This window comes from Ipomoea triloba, chromosome 15 (genome assembly GCF_003576645.1).
Source record: "Ipomoea triloba cultivar NCNSP0323 chromosome 15, ASM357664v1".
Taxonomy (NCBI): Eukaryota; Viridiplantae; Streptophyta; class Magnoliopsida; order Solanales; family Convolvulaceae; genus Ipomoea; species Ipomoea triloba.
Genome location: NC_044930.1, coordinates 26,137,760 through 26,158,456, shown reverse-complemented (window position 1 = coordinate 26,158,456; position 20,697 = coordinate 26,137,760). Strand labels below are relative to the sequence as shown.

The window sequence follows — 20,697 nt, the reverse complement described above, 5'->3', positions numbered from 1 at the left end:
AATAATAATAATACTCTATAATAATAATAACATAAAATTCTTAATATAATTTCAATTAAAATAAGAAACAGTTGCCATTGGGATGCTTTGAATGCTTTGTTGAAGAAGGAATCCATCATTCACATCTTGACTTTCTATCTAAGACGCCAACGCACACCAAAAGCATATTTGATAAATTGGTTAATATATACAGTAATTTGTCTAATTATTGAATTAATTACCCTATATAAAAATAGACTATTAAAAGGTGTGAAATGGAGTAATAATATAAACTTTTAAAATAGGTTAATCAATTGATAAAATGGCATATAATATTGTGTATACTAATCTGTATTCTGTAGTAAGGAATAGCCTATTAAAAGAGTTTTTTCCCAAAATGGTCCCTCCACTATTGCTCATTCTCAATTTTGCATTTCGACTTTCAATTGCACCTAATGTGGTCCCTCGACTTTCAAAAACTCACCCAATTTGGTCCTCCGTTACATATTCCGTCAAATCAGTGTTAAAATGGAGGGTATTTTCGTCCATTTACCTATTGTTAGCCTAATAAACATTGATAAATAGTTGAGGGACCATTTTGAGAATAGTCAAGGGACCATTTTGGGAAAAACTATTTTATTTATTTCATTTTTGTTTATTTTCATTGTTTAGACACTATACAATTAGAATTTCGATACATTTTTTTTCTTACAAGTATAAATAGTTAAAATCGCGCAATCCAACCTCAAAATTTTTGACTTTCTTTACAGACTTTTCCACTCTAAATATACAAACCATTCATATGAAGTTTTACATTAAGTTCCGTAAATTTCATAAATACTCATATACATTTTTTTTATGTTCATAGACAATCAATCACTATGTATCACATTAAATATTACTTTTACCATTGAAAATAATATTTTTTTTCAAGTGTAGACACCCAAAGAGTGTAAAATGTAGGAAAAATATTGGACCGAAAGGTAAATTTTTCTAGTAAACTTCTCAGGTGAGCCGAAAAGTAAAATCTCGTCAATGTTTCCTGCAATATTTGATGTATTTGATTTCGAAGTAATTATTAAATTTTATATTAATTTAAATTATTTAAGATATTTTATGACATCTTTTATATGTTTTCCTCTTCTTATTTTTTTTTATTAATTATTAAGGCAAGTATAATTTATTTTGTAATGTGGATATATTATTTTTAATAATTTTGATTTAATTAAATTATACCTTAATTATAAAAATCCTACCTAATAATTTTAGTATATTACACGAGACACAATAATTATTATAAATAATGTTTAATAATTGTCAATTTGTATTCAAAAATAAAATTTATAGTTAATTTTTTAAGTCAATCATAAAATCTTTTGTGCTGTGGGCACATTATTTTTAATTATTTGAGTTTAATAATATTATATCTTATTTATAAAAAAATCCAAAGTAATATATTTAGTACTACAGATGTGACTAAGAATTATTTTAATCGGTGCTTAAAAAATGAGTATTTATAAAATTTACGAAAGTTATTGTAAATCTGCATAGGAATAGTTTGTAAAAAAGTTAAAAATTTTTAGGATGGATTGCACGATTTTAACTATTTATATTTGTAAGAAAAAAATGTATAGAAATTCAAATTTTATAGAGTCTAAAAAATGAAAATAAACAAAAATGAAATAAATAAAATAGTTTTTCCCAAAATGGTCCCTTGACTATTCTCAAAATGGTCCCTCAACTATTTCTCAATGTCTATTAGGCTAACAATAGGTAAATGGACAAAAATGCCCTCCATTTTAACACTGATTTGACGGAATATGTAACAGAGGACCAAATTGGGTGAGTTTTTGAAAGTCGAGGGACCACATTAGGTGCAATTGAAAGTCGAAATGCAAAATTGAGAATGAGCAATAGTCGAGGGACTATTTTGGGAAAAAACTCCTATTAAAAGGTAATAAATTATGGTAAAATGGTGATAAAATCCTATTAAAAGGTAATAAATTATGGTAAAATGGTGATAAAATGACTTAATTATTTAATAAATTATGGTAAAATGGTGATAAAATGACTTAATTATTAAATAAATTATGGTAAAATGGTGATAAAATGACTTAATTATTAATAAAATTATGGTAAAATGGTGATAAAATGACTTAATTATTAATATATGTATAGTAATTTATCTAACTATTGACTTAATTACCCTATATAAAAAAAAAAACAGACTATTAAAATGTGTGAGAGAAAATAATAATAATATAAACTTTAAAAACATGCTAATTAATGGAGAAAACAATGTGTATACTAATTTGTAGTACTTAATTACCTTATATAAAAATAGCATATTAAAAGGTAATAAATTATGTTAATAAAAGGTGAGAAAATGACATAATTAGTAATATATGCATAGTAATATGTCTAATTATTGACTTAATTACCCTATATAAAAATATGGTTACCCTAATTTGTCTAATTATATATATATATATATAAAGAATACAAATCCAAAGGTAGGTAGGTTACTATAAAATTTGATTAAAAATAGATATATATCTAATTATTGACTTAATTACCTTAATTTGTCTAATTATTGTCCAATTACCAAAATCATATTTGATAAAAAAAATAGATATCAAAATCATACAAAATTTAAATGCTAATTTTTTAATTTCTAAATGTAATTATTTTAATTATAAATATATCAATATAAATTATAATTTACCAAAATTATACTATAGAATTTGCCTATACATATTATGGAGTAATAAATATTATATGTGTATATATACAATGTAATAAATAGTAATTATGGGTAATTAGTTATTAGTAATTATTGTAATTCCTTATTAATAATTATGGTAATTATTTTGATAGTATATTTGTATTTTATAGATTAATACATATACGTGCATTAATGTAATAGTGTTATACAACTGAAAAATGTTTATGGTAATTAATTATTATGATAGTAATCCCCTCACCAACTTTAGATGTCGTTGATCAAATTAATTAGTACACGTGTGACATAAACACTGCAGAAGGTCGAACATATTTAATATATAATAATAATAATAATTTTTGTATGTACGAATTGATATTCCTATTAGCGAAAAGTAATTAATTTAGTTTAATTGACTAATAATAATTGCCTAATAATTATTATGGTAATTAAGCTAAATATTGGTCGTTGAATTTATTTTTATACTCCGTAATAATTAAAGTTAAATTATTTCTCATTTTTCCATATTTATTTTTGTAATAATATAATTACTTAAGTTATATTAAATATAGATCTTTTAAAGATAATTGTAAACAAACAAGTCATATATTATTCAATTAATTAAGTGATACTTTTGCACTAATCTTATAATCAAATAAATGTACATATTCAATATTATATTTTTTTAAAAAAATAATTTTATCTTTAATTTTATTATCTAAATAAATAATACAAAAATTTATCCGTGAATCAAATATGCTTTGATTCAAGCAAAGAAAACATCAGAAAACATAATCAATCCAACTAATTTCATCAATTGCACTATATAATATTCGATGTTATAATTTATATAATTGTATATCGATCCAAATATTCTTAAAATATTATAACAAATTCATTCCGTACGGACGAAAATACTAGTTCAATATAATAATGACACTTCACAAAGTGAATACTAAAGAGTTATTTTAATAGGAAAACATCACATAACCCTTTTTTTTTTAAAATCACATCACATAACCCTTTAGTCCAATATAAAATACAGCTCTAAACTATGCTTTCTCCTGATCCCGTGAAATAGAGTCAAAGTTTAATTTTTACATTGACATTTTGTTTGAAAATTAAAAAAAAAAATCTATATTTTGGTTAACTACTCATAAATTAATCAACTTTATCACGAGTTAATAAATAATTTATCCAATATTAAAAGTAAAAAAAAAATCAATATAATAATGATGCTTCACAAAATGAATACTAAAAAGTTATTTTAATAGAAAAACATCACATAACTCTTTAGTCGAATATAAAATACAGTGAAGCTCTAAGCTAAGATTTCTCCTAACCCTGTGAAATAGAGTCGAATTCTACTGGCAAGACTCATACTAAATTTAAATTAATCTCATAATAGTAGAAATATCAAATATGGTATGCAAAAGTATACAAACTCTTTACATCTTTGAAAAATGAAAAGCAAAACAAAAAGAATATTTAAACTTGAATAAAATAGTAATCAGAATAAACTTAGTGGATGATCACCCAAACAACTACTCCAATCTAGAATGAAACCTTGACAAGTAGCACCTTCAAGTGCCAATGGAATTTGTCTTATCAACATATATCACACCAATAACGTTGTTAATCTTCATTAGCATGCGCAAAAAGTGAATAGTATTTAGGTCATGTTTCTTACAAGAGTTATTAATTCTTATCAACAAATCTACAAAGATCTCTCCCTATTATTTTTGCATTATCATCTAATACCTTATTGCCATTCATTATTATGCACTCGACACCTAATCATTCTCAAATGAGAACAACAATACATTATTATTATTATTATTATTATTATTATTATTATTATTATTAGTGTCATGAATATGCAGGATGATTCGTCGGAAATCCCAATATTTGCTTTTCCGAGTCTCAACATCTTATAATTCATTTGTAAAGCTTGAATTCGAAATGTTTTTTGAAACTCACAATCATTATTTGAGAATGTATATTAGATAAATTTTACTTTTTGCATGGGGAATGGTGACCTTCAAATATAAAATTCATATTCAACTCATTTAGTCATTCTTTTGGGGTGTTAAGCGCCTTTCATTTGTACGACAGATCATTGACAAGACATGGATTTATTTTTTTTATTTTTTAATTTGCACAAAATGACTTACAAAAACTTATCTTCAATGGGGATACTAAAACATAAAAATTCGATCAATTACTTTATTTGTAAAGTTTAAACTCAAAATTTATTTAAAAGAAACTAGGGTAAATCGCTTACGAGTTGCTTAATCAAAACTTTATTTGAATTTGGTTAAATTTAAACTTGAGCTTCATTGTTGACTTGTAACTCATCAAGCTAAGCAGCTCACAAGCTATATATATAGTTTAAGCTCGAATCAGTCAAACCAAACTCAAACTCAAACTCAATTCGTGCCATCGAATTGAACTTGAGCCTAATAAAAATTAGGGATTTAAACTCGGGTTTAAAAGTGATGAACTTGAATTTAAACTTGGACAGCTATAATTATTTCAAACTCAAATGCACCTCGACTTGTTTCCACTCCAAATTCCAACCATATACCATTGGTTAGTCTAATCTTTTAATTAATAGCTTTAACTATAACCTTATGACTACTCATTCATTCCCCAAGATAAGATATATTTTTTAATACGACTCTAATACAATATAATATTTGTTCAATATACTAACAAGATGCTTGGGACCTGTTTACTAACTAGAAATTTTCTCCAGTTTTCTGGAAATTTAGAAAATTAAAAAACAAAAAATAGAAAACATGTTTACTAGCACAGTTTTCCATTTTGAAAACAGAAAATAATTTTCCAGTTTTCTAGAAAACTGAAACACTATTAAAAACTGTTTTCTAAATGGAAAACAGAATCAGCTATCATCTATTAGACTATATGTCACTATAACTACATTCTCACGATTATCTACTTACATATGTGTTCATTACTATGATTACATTCATTATCATCTTTTATCTTTTCTACTTGTATTACTTATTTAAACATAACTTATTTGCTTATGCTTAAAATTATTACTTATTTAAACATAACTTATTTGCTTATGCTTAAAATTATACATCATTCACATTATCAAAATTAAAATATGCTTAAAATTATACATCATTCACATTATCAAAATTAAAAATTGAAATCTATACTAGGTTTTATATTTTGATTGAACTAAAAATTGAAATCTATACTAGGTTTTATATTTTGATTGAACTCAATTGGTTATTCTATACTAGGTTTTATATTTTGATTGAACTCAATTGGTTATTCGTTCGGATATTTTTAATTATGTTATATCTCAATTGGTTATTCGTTCGGATATTTTTAATTATGTTATATCGGATACAAGTTTGGTCCCGATATCGAATATCGAAATTTCACATATATTACTATATTAGAGTTCAAAATAAAAATTATATATTATATACATGTCATTCAAATAAATATATCCAAACATATTTTAAATATTAGCTCAAAAAATATTAATATTATCTAAAGTAAATTTTTATGTGAACTTAATAGGTTATTTGTTCGGATATATTTTTATTTATTGTTAATTTTATAACGTTAATTTGAAAAAATAAGTGTTAGTAAACAAGTTTTCTAAACAGAAAACAGAGAATGAAAAACAGAGAATGAGAACTGAAAAATTGGAAAACAGAAAACAGAAAATAATTTTTAGTAAACAGACCCTTGGTTTTTACAATATGCTTCACAAGTCAAGATATTAAAAACTTGAAAGGAACATTGGAATATATAAATTCTTCAAGTTGACAATTTGGGCTAAAAAATGGGCCTAATCTATATAACAGTCTATGCATGTGAACATTAAAATTGGACATAAAGCAGTTGACATTTTCTTCAATATAATTTTTATTTTCTTTGCAGAGACATTCTTTAACTCCTTCAATCCTCCTATACAAATCCAAATACAAATCAATGAACATATAAACCCTTTCCCTAACATTTTGTGAAGAAATATTCAGAAATTCAACTGATATAAGTATATATATATATGTAAATATATATCCTATTGTTCTATATATGCTGCACCATCATTAGTCTGCAACAAAGTTCCTCTCTTTGATATACTGAAAGAAAAGCATTAATAATCTGCAAAAGTTAATAAACAATGATCAGTTTGATGATTGGAAAATGCACATAAAACATTCTTGAGAAAAACAACAGATACACAGTGCATAATGAAATTGCAGAACAGCAAAAGTCCTCAGGATTTTTACCTTTTATGTGTCAAAAGTTAGGTCCAGTGCTCTTCACCTTCTCTGGAAGTTGAAGTATTTGATTGCGAAACCGAATGTGACTGCGAAAAGCAGGCAGAAACCGCACACAGCGACGATCGCCACGCCCAGGAAATCGTGCCTGAACCCGAACTCCTCTCTGAGAAAGTCTTTGATTGGCAGAGAGTTAACCCCATCAGGTAGTCTCACATTGTCATTTACATCTCCATATTGTGATGTTAGAAGCCCGTATAGACTCCACGCCACCGGGTTTGCCCAGTAGTACCATCTCCACCATATCGGGATTCTCTGCAATGCGAAAAAAACCAAAAACCAGAAGTTTTAATGCCTGTGTTATGGAATATATATTTAATATATGGAATCTCTATAGATTAGACAGTCTTAGGGATTTCGTAGTCTTCTAGCACCTATTTATAGGACTTTGTATTCTCTTTTCTATATAACAATATATGACAGTATAAAACAGCATATTCAGAAATCTTCTCTTTACTTCCATAACAGCCTGGTTTTTGTGTTTTTTAAGGTTATGTTTGATGCAATGCCGGGGGCGATGAGAGGCGTACCATGCGCGAAATCATGAAGCCGCTGAAGAGATTCCACATCATATAGAAGGGTGCAGCAATGATGGCAGCAATGTTGTGATTTGGGGTCACAGCAGTGGTCATCATCCCAAAGAAAGTGAAGTATAGTAAGGTGAGGAACATGAAACATATGTACCAAACAAACTTCCAAGCGTTCCACTCGAAAGACGCCATGAAGTAGAAGATTGTGCTGTAAATAAGTGTCTGTATGAACACGTAGGGGAACTCGACAGTAACCTGAAACAAAAAAAAAAAAAAAAACAGGATCAGAAAACCTCGAATCAACCGAACACAAATGTTTTAGCAGTGCAGACAATGTTGTGCTTGTACCTGTGCAAAAGCGAATGGTAGGGCAGAATACATCCCGGCTGCTCTTTCTCGAAACGAAACGAATCTTTCGATGTAAACCACGGGCTGCACAGAAGAGGCGTTTGTGATTCCGATGAAAAGAACAGCTGCATACATTGATCCCATGGCATTCAGAATATCCTGCTGAGTATCCCTGTCAGGAGGGGAATTGAAATGAGAGTGTTAAAAGAACAGAAAATTAGCTCTTGCATTGTTCAGAAAACGATTCGAGTGAATGGAACCTTTTGGAGCCAAATTTCCAGCATATCGATCCGAACATCAACGAGATGATGACCGTGTAGAAGAACCGCACTGCTGTGTACTGTGGATTTCGCCAGTAGGACAGATTCTGCTTCCAAAGACAAGCCCAGAACTGGCCAAAAAATGACTGGGAATACTTTCTTGGAAAGTTTAACTCCACTGAATCTGCATTTGGCTTGCTTAGCCTCTCCACCATTTCCTTATTTTGCCTGGATATTCTTCAGCAGCTCAGTGGACAAAAAACAGGAAATATAATATAAAACAAAAAACTGAGAGATGAAAACCGGGGGACATACTGAAACAGATCTGATCTACGATAAATTTCTGCAAAGTCTACACCAAGCCGGCTTTCCTCTGCTGTCGATGTGACCTCAAGAACCCAAGCTGCAGGGTTGTATCCAGCTCTGATTTTCGGAACCCCTTCGATTGCCTGGGTAATCATCATAAAGTTAGCAGATAAACTAATGAAGAGAGAGCTCTGGGAAAAAGGATTATGAGTTTTACCTCAAAATATTCAATTAGTCTGCGCGAATTCGTGCCCAGGGGACCAGCATAGATGAGCTCTCCACCTCTTTTCATGAGCAGAAGCTGAGATACATAGAAAACATCAGATGGCATGGAAAACATAGGAGATCAGATGGATATTATGAATAGGATCTTGTTAAAAACTAAAAACCTCATCGAATGATTCAAAGATATCGATGCTGGGCTGGTGGATTGTGCAGACAATAGTCCTTCCAGTGTCAACAATGTTCCTCACAGTTCTCATCACAATTGCAGCAGCCCTGGCATCAAGCCCAGACGTCGGTTCATCCATGAAAACGATCGAGGGGTTAGCAACAAGCTCGATAGCAATTGTCAGACGCTTCCTCTGCTCAGTTGACAGTCCATCAACCCCGGGAAGGCCAACCAACGCCCCGCCTAATGGTGTCAATTCAACTAGCTCCATAACCTGCTCCACAAAAGCCTGAAAACAGCAATCTTAGAGTTGCAGAGAGCCCGAAACCAATTGAAGCATGTGCTCCATCTCAACTAAAAGCCTAAGCTGATAATTGGATTGCTCAACAGAAACTACAGAATTAAAGATGAAACAAAGATGTTTTTACTTTTTACTATACCTTCTGCGTTTTCAAGTCAACCTGAGAGGATAATCGGAGACAAGCAGAAAAAAGTATGGACTCATGGACAGTTAAGCATGGGGAATGAACATCATTCTGCTCACAGTAACCAGACACTCTTGCAAAGGTTTCTTGTTTCTTGGGATGACCGGAAATGTATATAGTACCCTCGATATGTCCCCCGGTTTTTCTACCTGCCAAAACATCCATCAAGGTAGTTTTTCCAGCGCCACTGACACCAACCAATGCAGTAAGCACCCCTGGCCGAAACGCTCCACTGACATTCACTAACAACCTCAGTCTATCTGCTACTAGCCCCTCATGCTTAAGCTCCTGAAACATCATAGTAACCAACTGTCAGCAATTGTCTGTCTGACTCAAATACATAGAGTCCTAATAGTCTGATGGCTCAAGTAAATGTAGATTTACCAGAGGAGTATCAACATAATAGTTGATGTCGCTGAATGACATCGAAAGAGGCTGAAAAGGAAGAACCATGCCTTTCTTAATCTTCTTTCCTGCTAGCCCAACAGACAAGAGATCAAATGATTTTCTGTTACACTTGGGCAAGGTCATTCAGGCCAAACCACAGTAAAAGATTAAATCCAATAAATTAACTAATCTAACACGTAGCCTTATAAACTCATATATTCTCTCTTATATTTTCAATGTGGGACTCTTAGCCGATTCAAACAAACCTGTAAAGGAGTGTGAGTGCTGCAAAAATTCGGAAAGCTGAATGATGCTGGAGGAGCCATTTCCTTGGCCATTTTGCTTCCTCTTAGGAGCAACTGCCTGCTGGCTCCCAATCGCTGTCGAAAAAACATTAAACCATACCCTTTTTAACCGTTTTAACTTATGAACAAGTAACGTTTAGATCATACGAGGACGATGAAACTTACGGTTGAGATAAGTAAGAAATAAGGTGAAGAGAATGTTGAACAATACTGTATATCCCAGCAAAGCACCAACTCCAATCCAATACCAATAATCCTCGGAAAATAAGCTCCGAGCCTTCAGTAACATCTCTCCCAACGACAACGTAGTGCCCTCAGCATTCTACCAGTTACAGATATAAGAACTTGAGACAAAGTACTATTTGATTGTACCATGAAACAGACATCATTTTGGTTAAAACCTCAAACTGAATCCAGGTTGGGACTAAAAGGGTACCTTATCCCACGAATGACCCCGAAACTCGTTCACAGAAGCTGCATTCTGGGCATACATCAAAGGAGAAATCCAGTAACCCCAGATCCACCAAACCGGGATGCTATCTGCAACGATAACAAAGATCATGAAAAAAACTTCAATGCCTCGGAGAACTGAGAAATAATAAAGTTGATCCTGACAATTAATATCGAAGAAAGGTACCTCTGGAAAGAACAAATCCACCAAGAGCCATGACAACCAACATCGCGAAAGATCCAAAAGTGTTGGCAACTACCATGTTCCGGCCTAATGAGGCCATCACGCGAAAAAGGCCTATTGACATCTGGTGCAAGGAGAGATACAAAAGGAACTGCTTGAGGCACCTGAAATGGTTAAACAAAGGAAATTAATTTTCATCGAAACTTAGAACAGACAAGAGAACATGGAACCTAATTTCAGATAAAAACGTAAAAAGGGTACCTTGTTATTTGAGGATCAAACCCGACTACATAATATGTGGCTGCAACCCATATTATGGATTCTGCAAGTGAAGTGGGAATACTCACAATCCAAGAGGGAATCGTAAATGCCCAACACGGGTAGAGCCGTAAATCTCTGTGCTTATAAAGGACTGGAAGCTTGGCTATTATCATAGGAACCTCCAAAAAGCCATTGAAGAGAACCATAAGAATCGCAAAGTAAAGTGCACCGAGATACACAGCTCCATCTTCCAGACTATTGTGATGCATTGTGGACCGAAAGAACACACTCATCATGATCAGAATGATCAAAAGAAGCTGGAAAATAAACAATTCTCTGTCAGAACTATAAAAATTAGACTAGCTAGAGTGAATAGAATAAAATGGGGAAAAGGATCTGCCTGGGTGAACTTGAAAACAAGAACAAACGCGTTTCGCTTCAGCAGTAGCATCTGCCATTGGAAACCAATCTTTAGAAGCTCGGCCCGTTTCACCCCATACGTTCTAGCCGACAAAGCTGCTGGGTGACTGCAACTCTTGTCGAAAGGAATCGACAGATCATTTGCCAGAGAGTTACCAACATGGAAGGACTGAAAGCTCTCCACAAATTTCGACGTAGGTACATAGCTGTACTGGCTATTAAGGAACCAATACTGCCCTTGATCCTTCTCAGATGTAATCTGCAAATACGTATAAAGATGTAAGCAATTCAAAATTCTTGGAGAATTGATCACCATCGTATTAGAAAGAAACCCGAAACTCCAAATCCAGACCTCTTGCAGAAAATCAGCAACATTTTTTCTAGGAGGGCATCTAAAACCCATAAACAAGAAGAAATCGAGAGCACTTTCACGCGGTCCCTGATACACTATCTGCCCTTCACTAAGCAGAATCACATCGTCGAACAGGCTGTAAGTTTCGGGATCAGGCTGCAACAGAGAAACCAATGTAGTCCCGCTGAAAGCATGAGTCGAATGCTTTAGATACTTGATGATTTGATAGGTAGTCGAGCTATCAAGGCCAGTCGAAATCTCATCCATTAACAGCACCCTCGAGTTTCCCACTAGCAATTCACCTGCAGAGAGTTTTCAGCAAACTTCAGCAACCTAAACAGACAAAGATTTCTGCTAAAAATTCTGCTAAAAAGGCAGGCAAGAACCTGTTGTAAGACGCTTCTTCTGCCCCCCTGAGATCCCTTTTAGCATTTCATCTCCCACTAATGTATTCGCGCAAATATCCAATCCTAAAATCTTTGCAGATATTTCAGAAGGACATAAAAAAAATGTCCAGGAAAAAACATAAACTTAAGGAGACAAAACATAGGTAATTGTCTTATTAGCATACCTTTAATAAGTAATCCACAACAGTACTTGTCTGCTCTCCAAGTGCTACTGCCTAGGAGAAACCAATTACTTTAACATCCAGACAAGAACAAGAATTAATGAAACACAAAAAAAAAAAGAAAAATCCTGATACAAGGATGTACCTTAATAAACATATCAAGATCAGGATCAGGGGTTATTCCAGCACTCTTCTCTCTTCTCAAAAGTTCAATGAGCAAATCTGAACCAAAATTTCAACTGCTCAGTGTGAAATCGAAAAACAATTCATATAACACACAGAAGGATATGATGCAACAACAACTTACCATGCTTAAAGCCATTGCCCTGACAAAGTCCAGAGAACTCCATTGTCTCCCTTACAGTCATCTCTGCAATGTGCCAATCGCGCTGGCTGACATATGCAGACGTTCTCTGAGGCACAAACTCATTCAGATTGTGCCCATTGTATGTAATCTTCCCCGACATCTTCAATGTAATTAAACCATGTTAAAAGTCCCACGTTGCAAATATAAGAGAGAACATATTGGTTTATAAGGTCATGAGTTAGACTGGCTAATTGATTGGATTCAATTTTTTAGTGTGGTACCTTCAAACCAGGCCCAAGGCGCCCGGCAAGAGCCAAAAGCAATGTAGTCTTCCCAGAGCTTGGAGGGCCGAGAAGAAGAGTCAGCCTGAGACACAGCTGTTTTAACTTTTAAGTAACAATTGAAAGAGGGGGACTTGTTTGTTAAAGGTCATGAAAGTCTACCTTGAAGGCCTTAGAATGCCACTGATGTTATTTAGGACAGACAACCGCTTCCTCCGGCTGGGAAACATCCTCAACTTTCTCAAGAATGCCTTTTTGTCAGACACAATGTTGTCAGAAAAGTCCTAAAAGATGGAAACTTTATATATATGTATGTATCTGCAAATCTAATCTACACTACCTCTGTCATGTTGAATATGAAATTGGGGATTGTTGGCAAGGCTCTACTCCCTTCATGGACAAATGCATCCACCTTAAGATCTTGAAACCGAACTTCAACCTTTGGAAACTCTAAATCAACCCTGCAAATAATAGCTTACAAGTTACAACAGAGAGAGTATAAACTACTAGGACAACAACATTCATGTGCTCTAATCACTGCATTTACAATTTACAATTTACAAATAAACTTCAACTTACGCCTCAAATCTCTGCCTAACTCTTCGGAAGAACAGCTCGGTATCCTCATCAATTGCAGCAACCATCTTCTCCAACACCTGCTCCTGTTCCTGCTCTTTGAGCTTCCCAACATCCAGCACAGAGACCTCTCCATCCTGGCCAATAAAGACCGAATTACGGGCACGAAAGACGGTGGGAGACCTCTGCAGGGCAGCCTTGATGAGTGCCTCCTCATCACTGCACCCACCACTCTGGGCAATTCTTGAAAACATGATTTCTTTGGGACTCCACATTGTGGTGTGCAGTGGAGAGAGTGGAAACCAGGCCTTTCATATACCTCAGTTGGCCTTGTTTTTGGTTAATGTTAAGTACTAAAGTAGAAACCAATTTTTTTTTTTTTTTAAATGTATTGGCTGGGTGGGTGCTGTTGTTGGATGTGTACATTCAACAACTTTGAAGGCCATTGAAATTATGGGATTTCATTTATTGGCTCTTTTCACTATTCATTACCCTCCCACACCTCTCTCTCTCTCTCTATCTCTCTGTACACTGAAATTTCTTGACAAGGAACAAAAGGGAGAAGGGTAGATGAAACAGTTGGGAATTTAGGTTGGATTTAGCTATGGAAAAAGAATAGTGTAAAAGTATGAAATTGGAAGTAGTTAAAACGGTTGGGAAAACATAAGAAAGTAAACCTATTCATTTGACCCCAGATTCCCACCAAAAGTTTATTGGGATTTCCGCACAGCTTAATTTGATTAATTTATAATGAGAAGAGTGGTTATATATTGCACTTTTAGTTTGTTGTTATATAATTATCAAATTTCATTAGCAAATTTTTTTTATAAGGTTAATTTTGTCATTTAGAATTAATATTCATGATTAAAGTTTCAAACTCCCTATTGTAACATTATTGTTAATAGTGAATATTAATTATAAATAATAAAAAATAATCACATATGTTAACTTATAGGGACCAAATTTTCAAGAGTGAAACAATTTAAGAGTCAAAAGTGCTATTTTCTCTGATAATAATAATTACTATACAAATGGGAATCCATGAAAAAGAAGATTGAGAATAATTAATTAATTATCAGTAGGTTTCATAATGCTATATGTACTGTGTACATTCATTTTGAACTAGCCCAGGACTTGCATTCTAGCTAGTCTTCTAGATATCCTCGATCAGTTCCTCACTTTATATTTCAATTTTTCTTTTGCATTTAAAGCTCACCCTAAATTCAGGAAAAAAAATAATTTAAAAGCTTATGATTTGCTGAGTGGAGTTTAATTTTAAAGCTCAACTGGGACAGTAAAATTTTAGATATTTTAAATGTTTTTTTAGGTCACAACAGAAACTCGCAGTCACTACCTAAAAGCTAAGGATATACATTGGATAAAGCACTCATGTGTAATAGTCCGCAAATCATATAAGAGAGGTAAACCGCACTAGGAAGGCTCTGTGCGACGGGTTTGACTAAGATGGTTTTGTTGTATTGAAAATAATATAACTCGTGACTTTCAAGTACGATAATCGTGTTTCATACACTTGGTCACCCCTTTCGTGACAAATATTTTAAATGTTAAAAACGTGGATTCGTTGATTTTATAAATATATTTGGATTTTATTTTTACCCATCGGCGGTGCCATGGCTAGAGGATGTAGGCAAGTGGCCACGCCATCGCCGGAAGAGGCAAGCGGGCGGCCACACCATGGGCGAAGGAGGCTAGAGGATGTTGGTGGGCAGCCACGTCAATGTCAGAGGAGATAGGCGGGTGGCCATGCCTTGGCCAGAGGAGGTTCGTGGACGGGCATGCCATGGCCAAAAGAGGTCAGCGTGCGGTATCTCCATGGTTGAAGGAGGTCGGCAGGGCGCCACGCCATAGCCGGAGGAGGCTAGCGGGCGGTCAAGCCATGGTCGTAGTAGATTGGCTGGCAGCCACGCCTTGGTTGGAGGAGGTAGCTAGGCCCGCAGGTGGCCACACCATGGTCAAAGGAAGTGATAGGCAGGCGGTGACACTATGGCCAGAGGAGGTAGGTTGGGCCATCCTACCTTCCACCTTGCTAGTTCATCATGAATTATTCTTTCTTGAGCCACCATTCTCTTTCACCCCATTGGGTCATGTCTTTCCTAATAAAATGTCTCCGTGATTCCATGTCGCCATCAATTTTAATTATAAAAGAAATAAAGTGTGAGAATTACCGATACAGTTGATCAATATTGGTTATGGGGACATACTTTTTTTTTCTTTACTTTTCTAAAAAAAAATAAAAAATTAACCAGTTAGAGATAAGACTATATGAAATGGAGATATGGAGTTGATAGTGAAAATTAGATTAGAGGTAGGACTTAGGAGTATGTGTGAGTAGATAGTATATTCATATTATATTGATATACAACATAGGCACTAGAGTAAGACTAATGGTTCAAATTTTTTTATTTTTTATTTTTTTGAATTTTTGTTAGGCCATGTGGAAGAAAAAAAAAAGGTTAAAAATAAAAAATAAAAAAATAAAAAAAGAAATAAACAAACAAGAACAAAACAAAAAGGATAGTCGGTCCTAGCAAGCGAATGAACTCATTGCTTAGACACGAGTCAAGATCACTTTTTCTTCTCTCTCTTTTAATTCATGATAATCAATGAATAAAAAGAGTTACACTGCAATGTCATACCAAATGGTAAAAAGAATTTTGGTGAAATTTTTAGTCCCTCTAGCAATATCTATAATGTAAAGGGCTCAACTAGTAAATGAGATGTATGTGAGATTATTCAAAATATAATGTAGCGTTGAATGTCTATTTTTATTGGATCTCAAGATGTCTATACCATGATGACACATTGCAAATGAGTTAACTTGACATTCTTTGACTGATTATTGCGGTTAATCGATCAACTAGCGCCACAACTATGACAATGTAACCTATGTTAACCGTTGTACAGACTTAAATTGGCTACTCCAATTGTTGTAGTCTAAGAAGCTAGTCACCTGGTAATTCTAATTTTGGAACGGCCATTTAGAAAACTAGTCCTAGTCATGAGAAATTAAGTTTACTATTATGATTATTAGGTCAGTCATCATGTTGCCTTATAAGCTTATTAAGAGTCAAACTTGTTACAATATTTATGATTTTCATAATTCAATTGAGAGGAAAATAAAATTTTAATCTCTCAATTGCTCTTGTTAAAATATTTCAATCCTAATAATTGTCAATCTTAAAATTACTCAACTTACGCATAATGAATGCAACGCGTTTAATGAAACACTGGTGATGGATGAGACGTCTTACGTTATCACGACTACGACGTGATAAAAGATTAGTTGTGATCTTTTTAATTTACAAGAGATTAAAGTCTATAACCACTACTCGAATATGGATTTTAGGTGAAGTCCATAAATGATGAGCTCAAATAAAATAATTAATAAACATATCATAAGAATTAAGAATAATTAAATTTAAAATTTTATAATTACCGAACAAATTGTTTTACACTTTGACTAACTTATATAGGTTAGGGTTGCTCGAAATTAGCTGTGATCCTATATAGTCTTCAAAGAACCAAAAACAGAAACAATTATTAATGACACTTCACCTTAATAAACGGTGCAGCACTAAATTGCCTGAGCTTTAAAAGATTCAATTATTTGAGGTTCTTGATGATTGCACATGGAGGTATGGAAACAAGTCATCACTATATTCCAGCTTGGAGACCTCTTTAATGGCAGATTTCACCTTACCCATTTTCACTCGAGAAAACACTTTCTTGTCTTATGTTGCTTTATCATTCTGCTTTTGAAGACAAAGGCCAAAGCATACATGCATTTTATTTGTTCAAAAAAGAGAAAGTAATTAAATATAAAATTAAAGTATTTGGCTCAGGCGCTCAGCTCATTTTGTCTGAAAGGGACTAAAGTGACATGTAAGTCAAAGAAAGTGGTTATTTGAATTGACAATTGGGGGTCAAGATTGAAAATAGGGTCAACTAATCAAGAAGTATTGGGTGCTTATTGGTTAAAGTTTTTGCATCGGAATCGTTGGATATTTGCTCAGCAGCTTTGCAATACCCTCTTACTTTAAAAAATTAATTTTAATGTGATATTTGTATATTTACACTTCACTAGCTACTATTTTCTTTACCTCTTTACAATTTCTACTCATATTCAAAATATAATATAATAACAATATTTAAATTTAAATTTATTATTAAAAATGAAAATACAAAAGGTAGAAATTAAAATACTTACACAGAATAGTGTGCAAAAGCTTAGAAAATTTGTAAGCTTTCAAACATTGTTTTATTTTTATATATATTTTTAAAGATGTGGTATTGAATGCTATCCACATTCTTAAAAGGGGTCATGGATATGAATGGTCTATATATATATAAAAGAAACTAGTTTTTTTTTAAAAGTAGAGAATACATTTATTTGTACATTTCTTCAATTTGAAAAATATTGAAAGGAGAATGAAAAACTGGAGAAAAGAACTGAAAAAATGAAGTAAACGTAACATAAAATTTCGACCGACAATAGACTTAATTTTAAATTCCAATTAGATTGTGTATGGTATTTTTCTTTTATGGAACTTATTTAAAAAGTCAAGAAGTGTTGGCTAGTTGGGTTACGTTATAGAGTGGAGTAGAAAAATAGAGCTACGGGAAAGGTTACGTTAAAAAAGAAATCGTCATGATATGTCGGACGAAGATGATGAAATTACGATGTGATATATCTTTTGCAAAAAAAAAAAAAAAGAAAAAAAAAGATGTGATATATCTTGATAAAAGATGATATCAATTTTTTCACCTACACTTTTTCGTTTGAAGACATGTTCTAGTCCTACTTTAAAAACAGACAGTATTTTGTTAAAGAAAAGGCATGAATTTTGCCTTAGCTTGACAATGTAGTGTTTTGTTTTAATGTTGCTGTTCGAGTTTCTTGTACTTCACTAAATAAGACATTTTCCAGTTACATGTGACTACATGTCTACATGAACTAATGTTATTACTTGCAGCTCACCAATTCCATATGACATATACGTGCAAAACACATGATTTTCATAAAGTTATAATGATACAATCTCTTTAACATATTATAAAGTGATACTTAAGTTGGGGTCAAACCTCCACTCTTAAGCTAGCTTTTGTAATGGAGTTAAGATCTTGATTTGAATAAAAGTTATCCAAAATAAGAACAGCTAAAAGGAAAAACGGGCTATTTAGTGTCAAGAAGGGTCCAGAGTACGTGACTGCATGTGACTCGTCGACTCATTCAGGAATGAGTTTTGACTATATTTAAGGTTCTATATTTGTATATATATAATGGGCAAATTATTCTGTAGACCCAGATGGCGGGTCCAAATATACACAATTTACATATTGAATGTTCACAATTTATATACTGAATGTTCACAAATTGTGAACATTCAGTATATAAATTGTGAACATTCAGTATGTAAATGGACACAGATCCACCTTGTAAGGTAGACCTGTGTTCATGGTATAACTATTGATATATAATGAGAGGCAAGATGTGGAATTTGAAATTAAAATTATTGTTAAATAGGAGTATTATAAAATTAGACCCCAAATTTTTTTTTAGCCATTCTAGCCCAACTCAATCTCCTAAGTCCTAGCTAGCTACCTTCATTCAAACTTGGGCATTTAAAGATTACATTATTGTTCAATAAATTGGGCCTATCTCAGTTCATCATGCATATTCCTGCTGTCCTTCTTGGATCATTCATTACCACCCACTCAAAACCAGCAACGTTGTCCATTAAGGTTGTAAGAAAAATGTACTGAAGATCCATGCAGAGATGATGTGATGACATGGATCTCAAACCTAATATGTGAACTGCCCATTGCATGGACCAAAGAAACATTTAAACAACTAACTAAAGTGTACCTAACTTTGCCTTCTGCAAAGCAAGACATGGTGTTCATGCTTTAATCAATATAAAATTAATCGAATTCACAACCAATCAAAGCACACATACATGCATGATACACCTCATCACTAGCTAGGAGTAGAATGCATGTATACATATATGTAATATGTACACTTTTATGGGTCGAGGTACCTAGTACTAGCATAATTAGTTCACTTATTTGTGCTCCCTTTAGTTTTTGACTAATTTCTTTAGATATGATTCCCAAAGTCTGGGGGTGTTTGGTAATTAGATGTTAGCTGATTGGGTTAGTGAGTTTGACTAGTGGATAGTATTAGCTGATTGTACTTGTAGAAAGATGTTTGGTAAATTAACTATTAGTTGATTACATGTAAAATGACTTTATCAAAAAACTGATCGAAAAAAACTGCTTTGAGTAGCTTTTTGAATTTTAGCGTTTTGGAGCGACAAGTTGTTACAAAAAGCTAATTAATCAAACACATATATTGGCTATTTAGCCAAGTCAAAAGGTAATAGTGGTCAAATAAGCTAAAATTGACTTATAAGCTAACTATGTTTTCAAACTGGGTCTTTGAATTCATAATGCTTACAGGCATGGTGAATCCTATAACTAGACAACCAAATAGTTTGAAAATGTTTTGTCTTTTAATCAGTTTTGTCATCGACTTATCAATTTAAATATGGTGAGACTTAAATCTAAAAATAATTTAAAATAAAAATGTGTCGTGGACTTAAGTAGGAGTGGTCTAAATCGCCTAGTTACGAAGACAGTTGGTTTGCAGATTGGAATTTGCTTCTTGTTTATTCAACTATATATATAAATAGGTGTTGCCATGCATGAAAGAAAGAGTGCAAATGTCTTCCCAGCCTTAATTTTGACCCTTTCAACCCTCTCATTTTCATATATGCACACATTTTCTAACATAGAATTGACATTAACAAACAGTACTTACTTCGAACTAACCAAGGGCTTCAACCTTATACCTAAAAGGCATACCTACCGACCAAATGATTTGAGGTTGTTTTGTATTCCTACTATTTCGCTCTCGATGTCTATTTCAGAAAACATTATTTAATATATATAATAATACGTATATTATTATAACCGATTAACACATGTAAAATTTGCAGTGTGATTTGATAGTAATGTAACTACTTATTATATTTTTTTTTCTCTTTTCTAAAATAAAATTATAATTTTAAAAATTTCACAGAAATAAACTGTAATAAAATTAGTCAAAAACACCTACTTCTTATCCACCCATTCACTTAACATATGCTACTGCTCATCTACTTATTTTACCCACTCAATTGACTTATGAGGAAACATTTTTCCCCCTTTTAATTTCAAATCATTCTG

The 20,697-nt window shown here is 32.8% G+C and overlaps 1 protein-coding gene across 1 annotated transcript; it reads right to left on the bottom strand.

The window, feature by feature from the left end:
- Nucleotides 1–6,536: 6,536 nt before the first annotated feature.
- Nucleotides 6,537–13,721, bottom strand: LOC116007003 (ABC transporter G family member 32-like). Its single transcript, XM_031247557.1, has 25 exons — nt 13,450–13,721; nt 13,211–13,331; nt 13,033–13,121; nt 12,871–12,955; nt 12,590–12,749; nt 12,428–12,504; nt 12,286–12,336; nt 12,101–12,191; nt 11,715–12,016; nt 11,343–11,621; nt 10,943–11,259; nt 10,685–10,845; nt 10,484–10,587; nt 10,213–10,369; nt 10,009–10,122; nt 9,740–9,828; nt 9,311–9,643; nt 8,869–9,159; nt 8,697–8,780; nt 8,489–8,622; nt 8,174–8,401; nt 7,914–8,085; nt 7,566–7,820; nt 6,985–7,290; nt 6,537–6,856 (listed from the first exon to the last, which is right to left on the bottom strand). The coding sequence occupies exons 1-24, from the start codon at nt 13,719–13,721 to the stop codon at nt 7,018–7,020; spliced, it is 4,239 nt and encodes a 1,412-aa protein (XP_031103417.1). The 3' UTR covers nt 6,537–6,856; nt 6,985–7,017.
- Nucleotides 13,722–20,697: the final 6,976 nt, after the last annotated feature.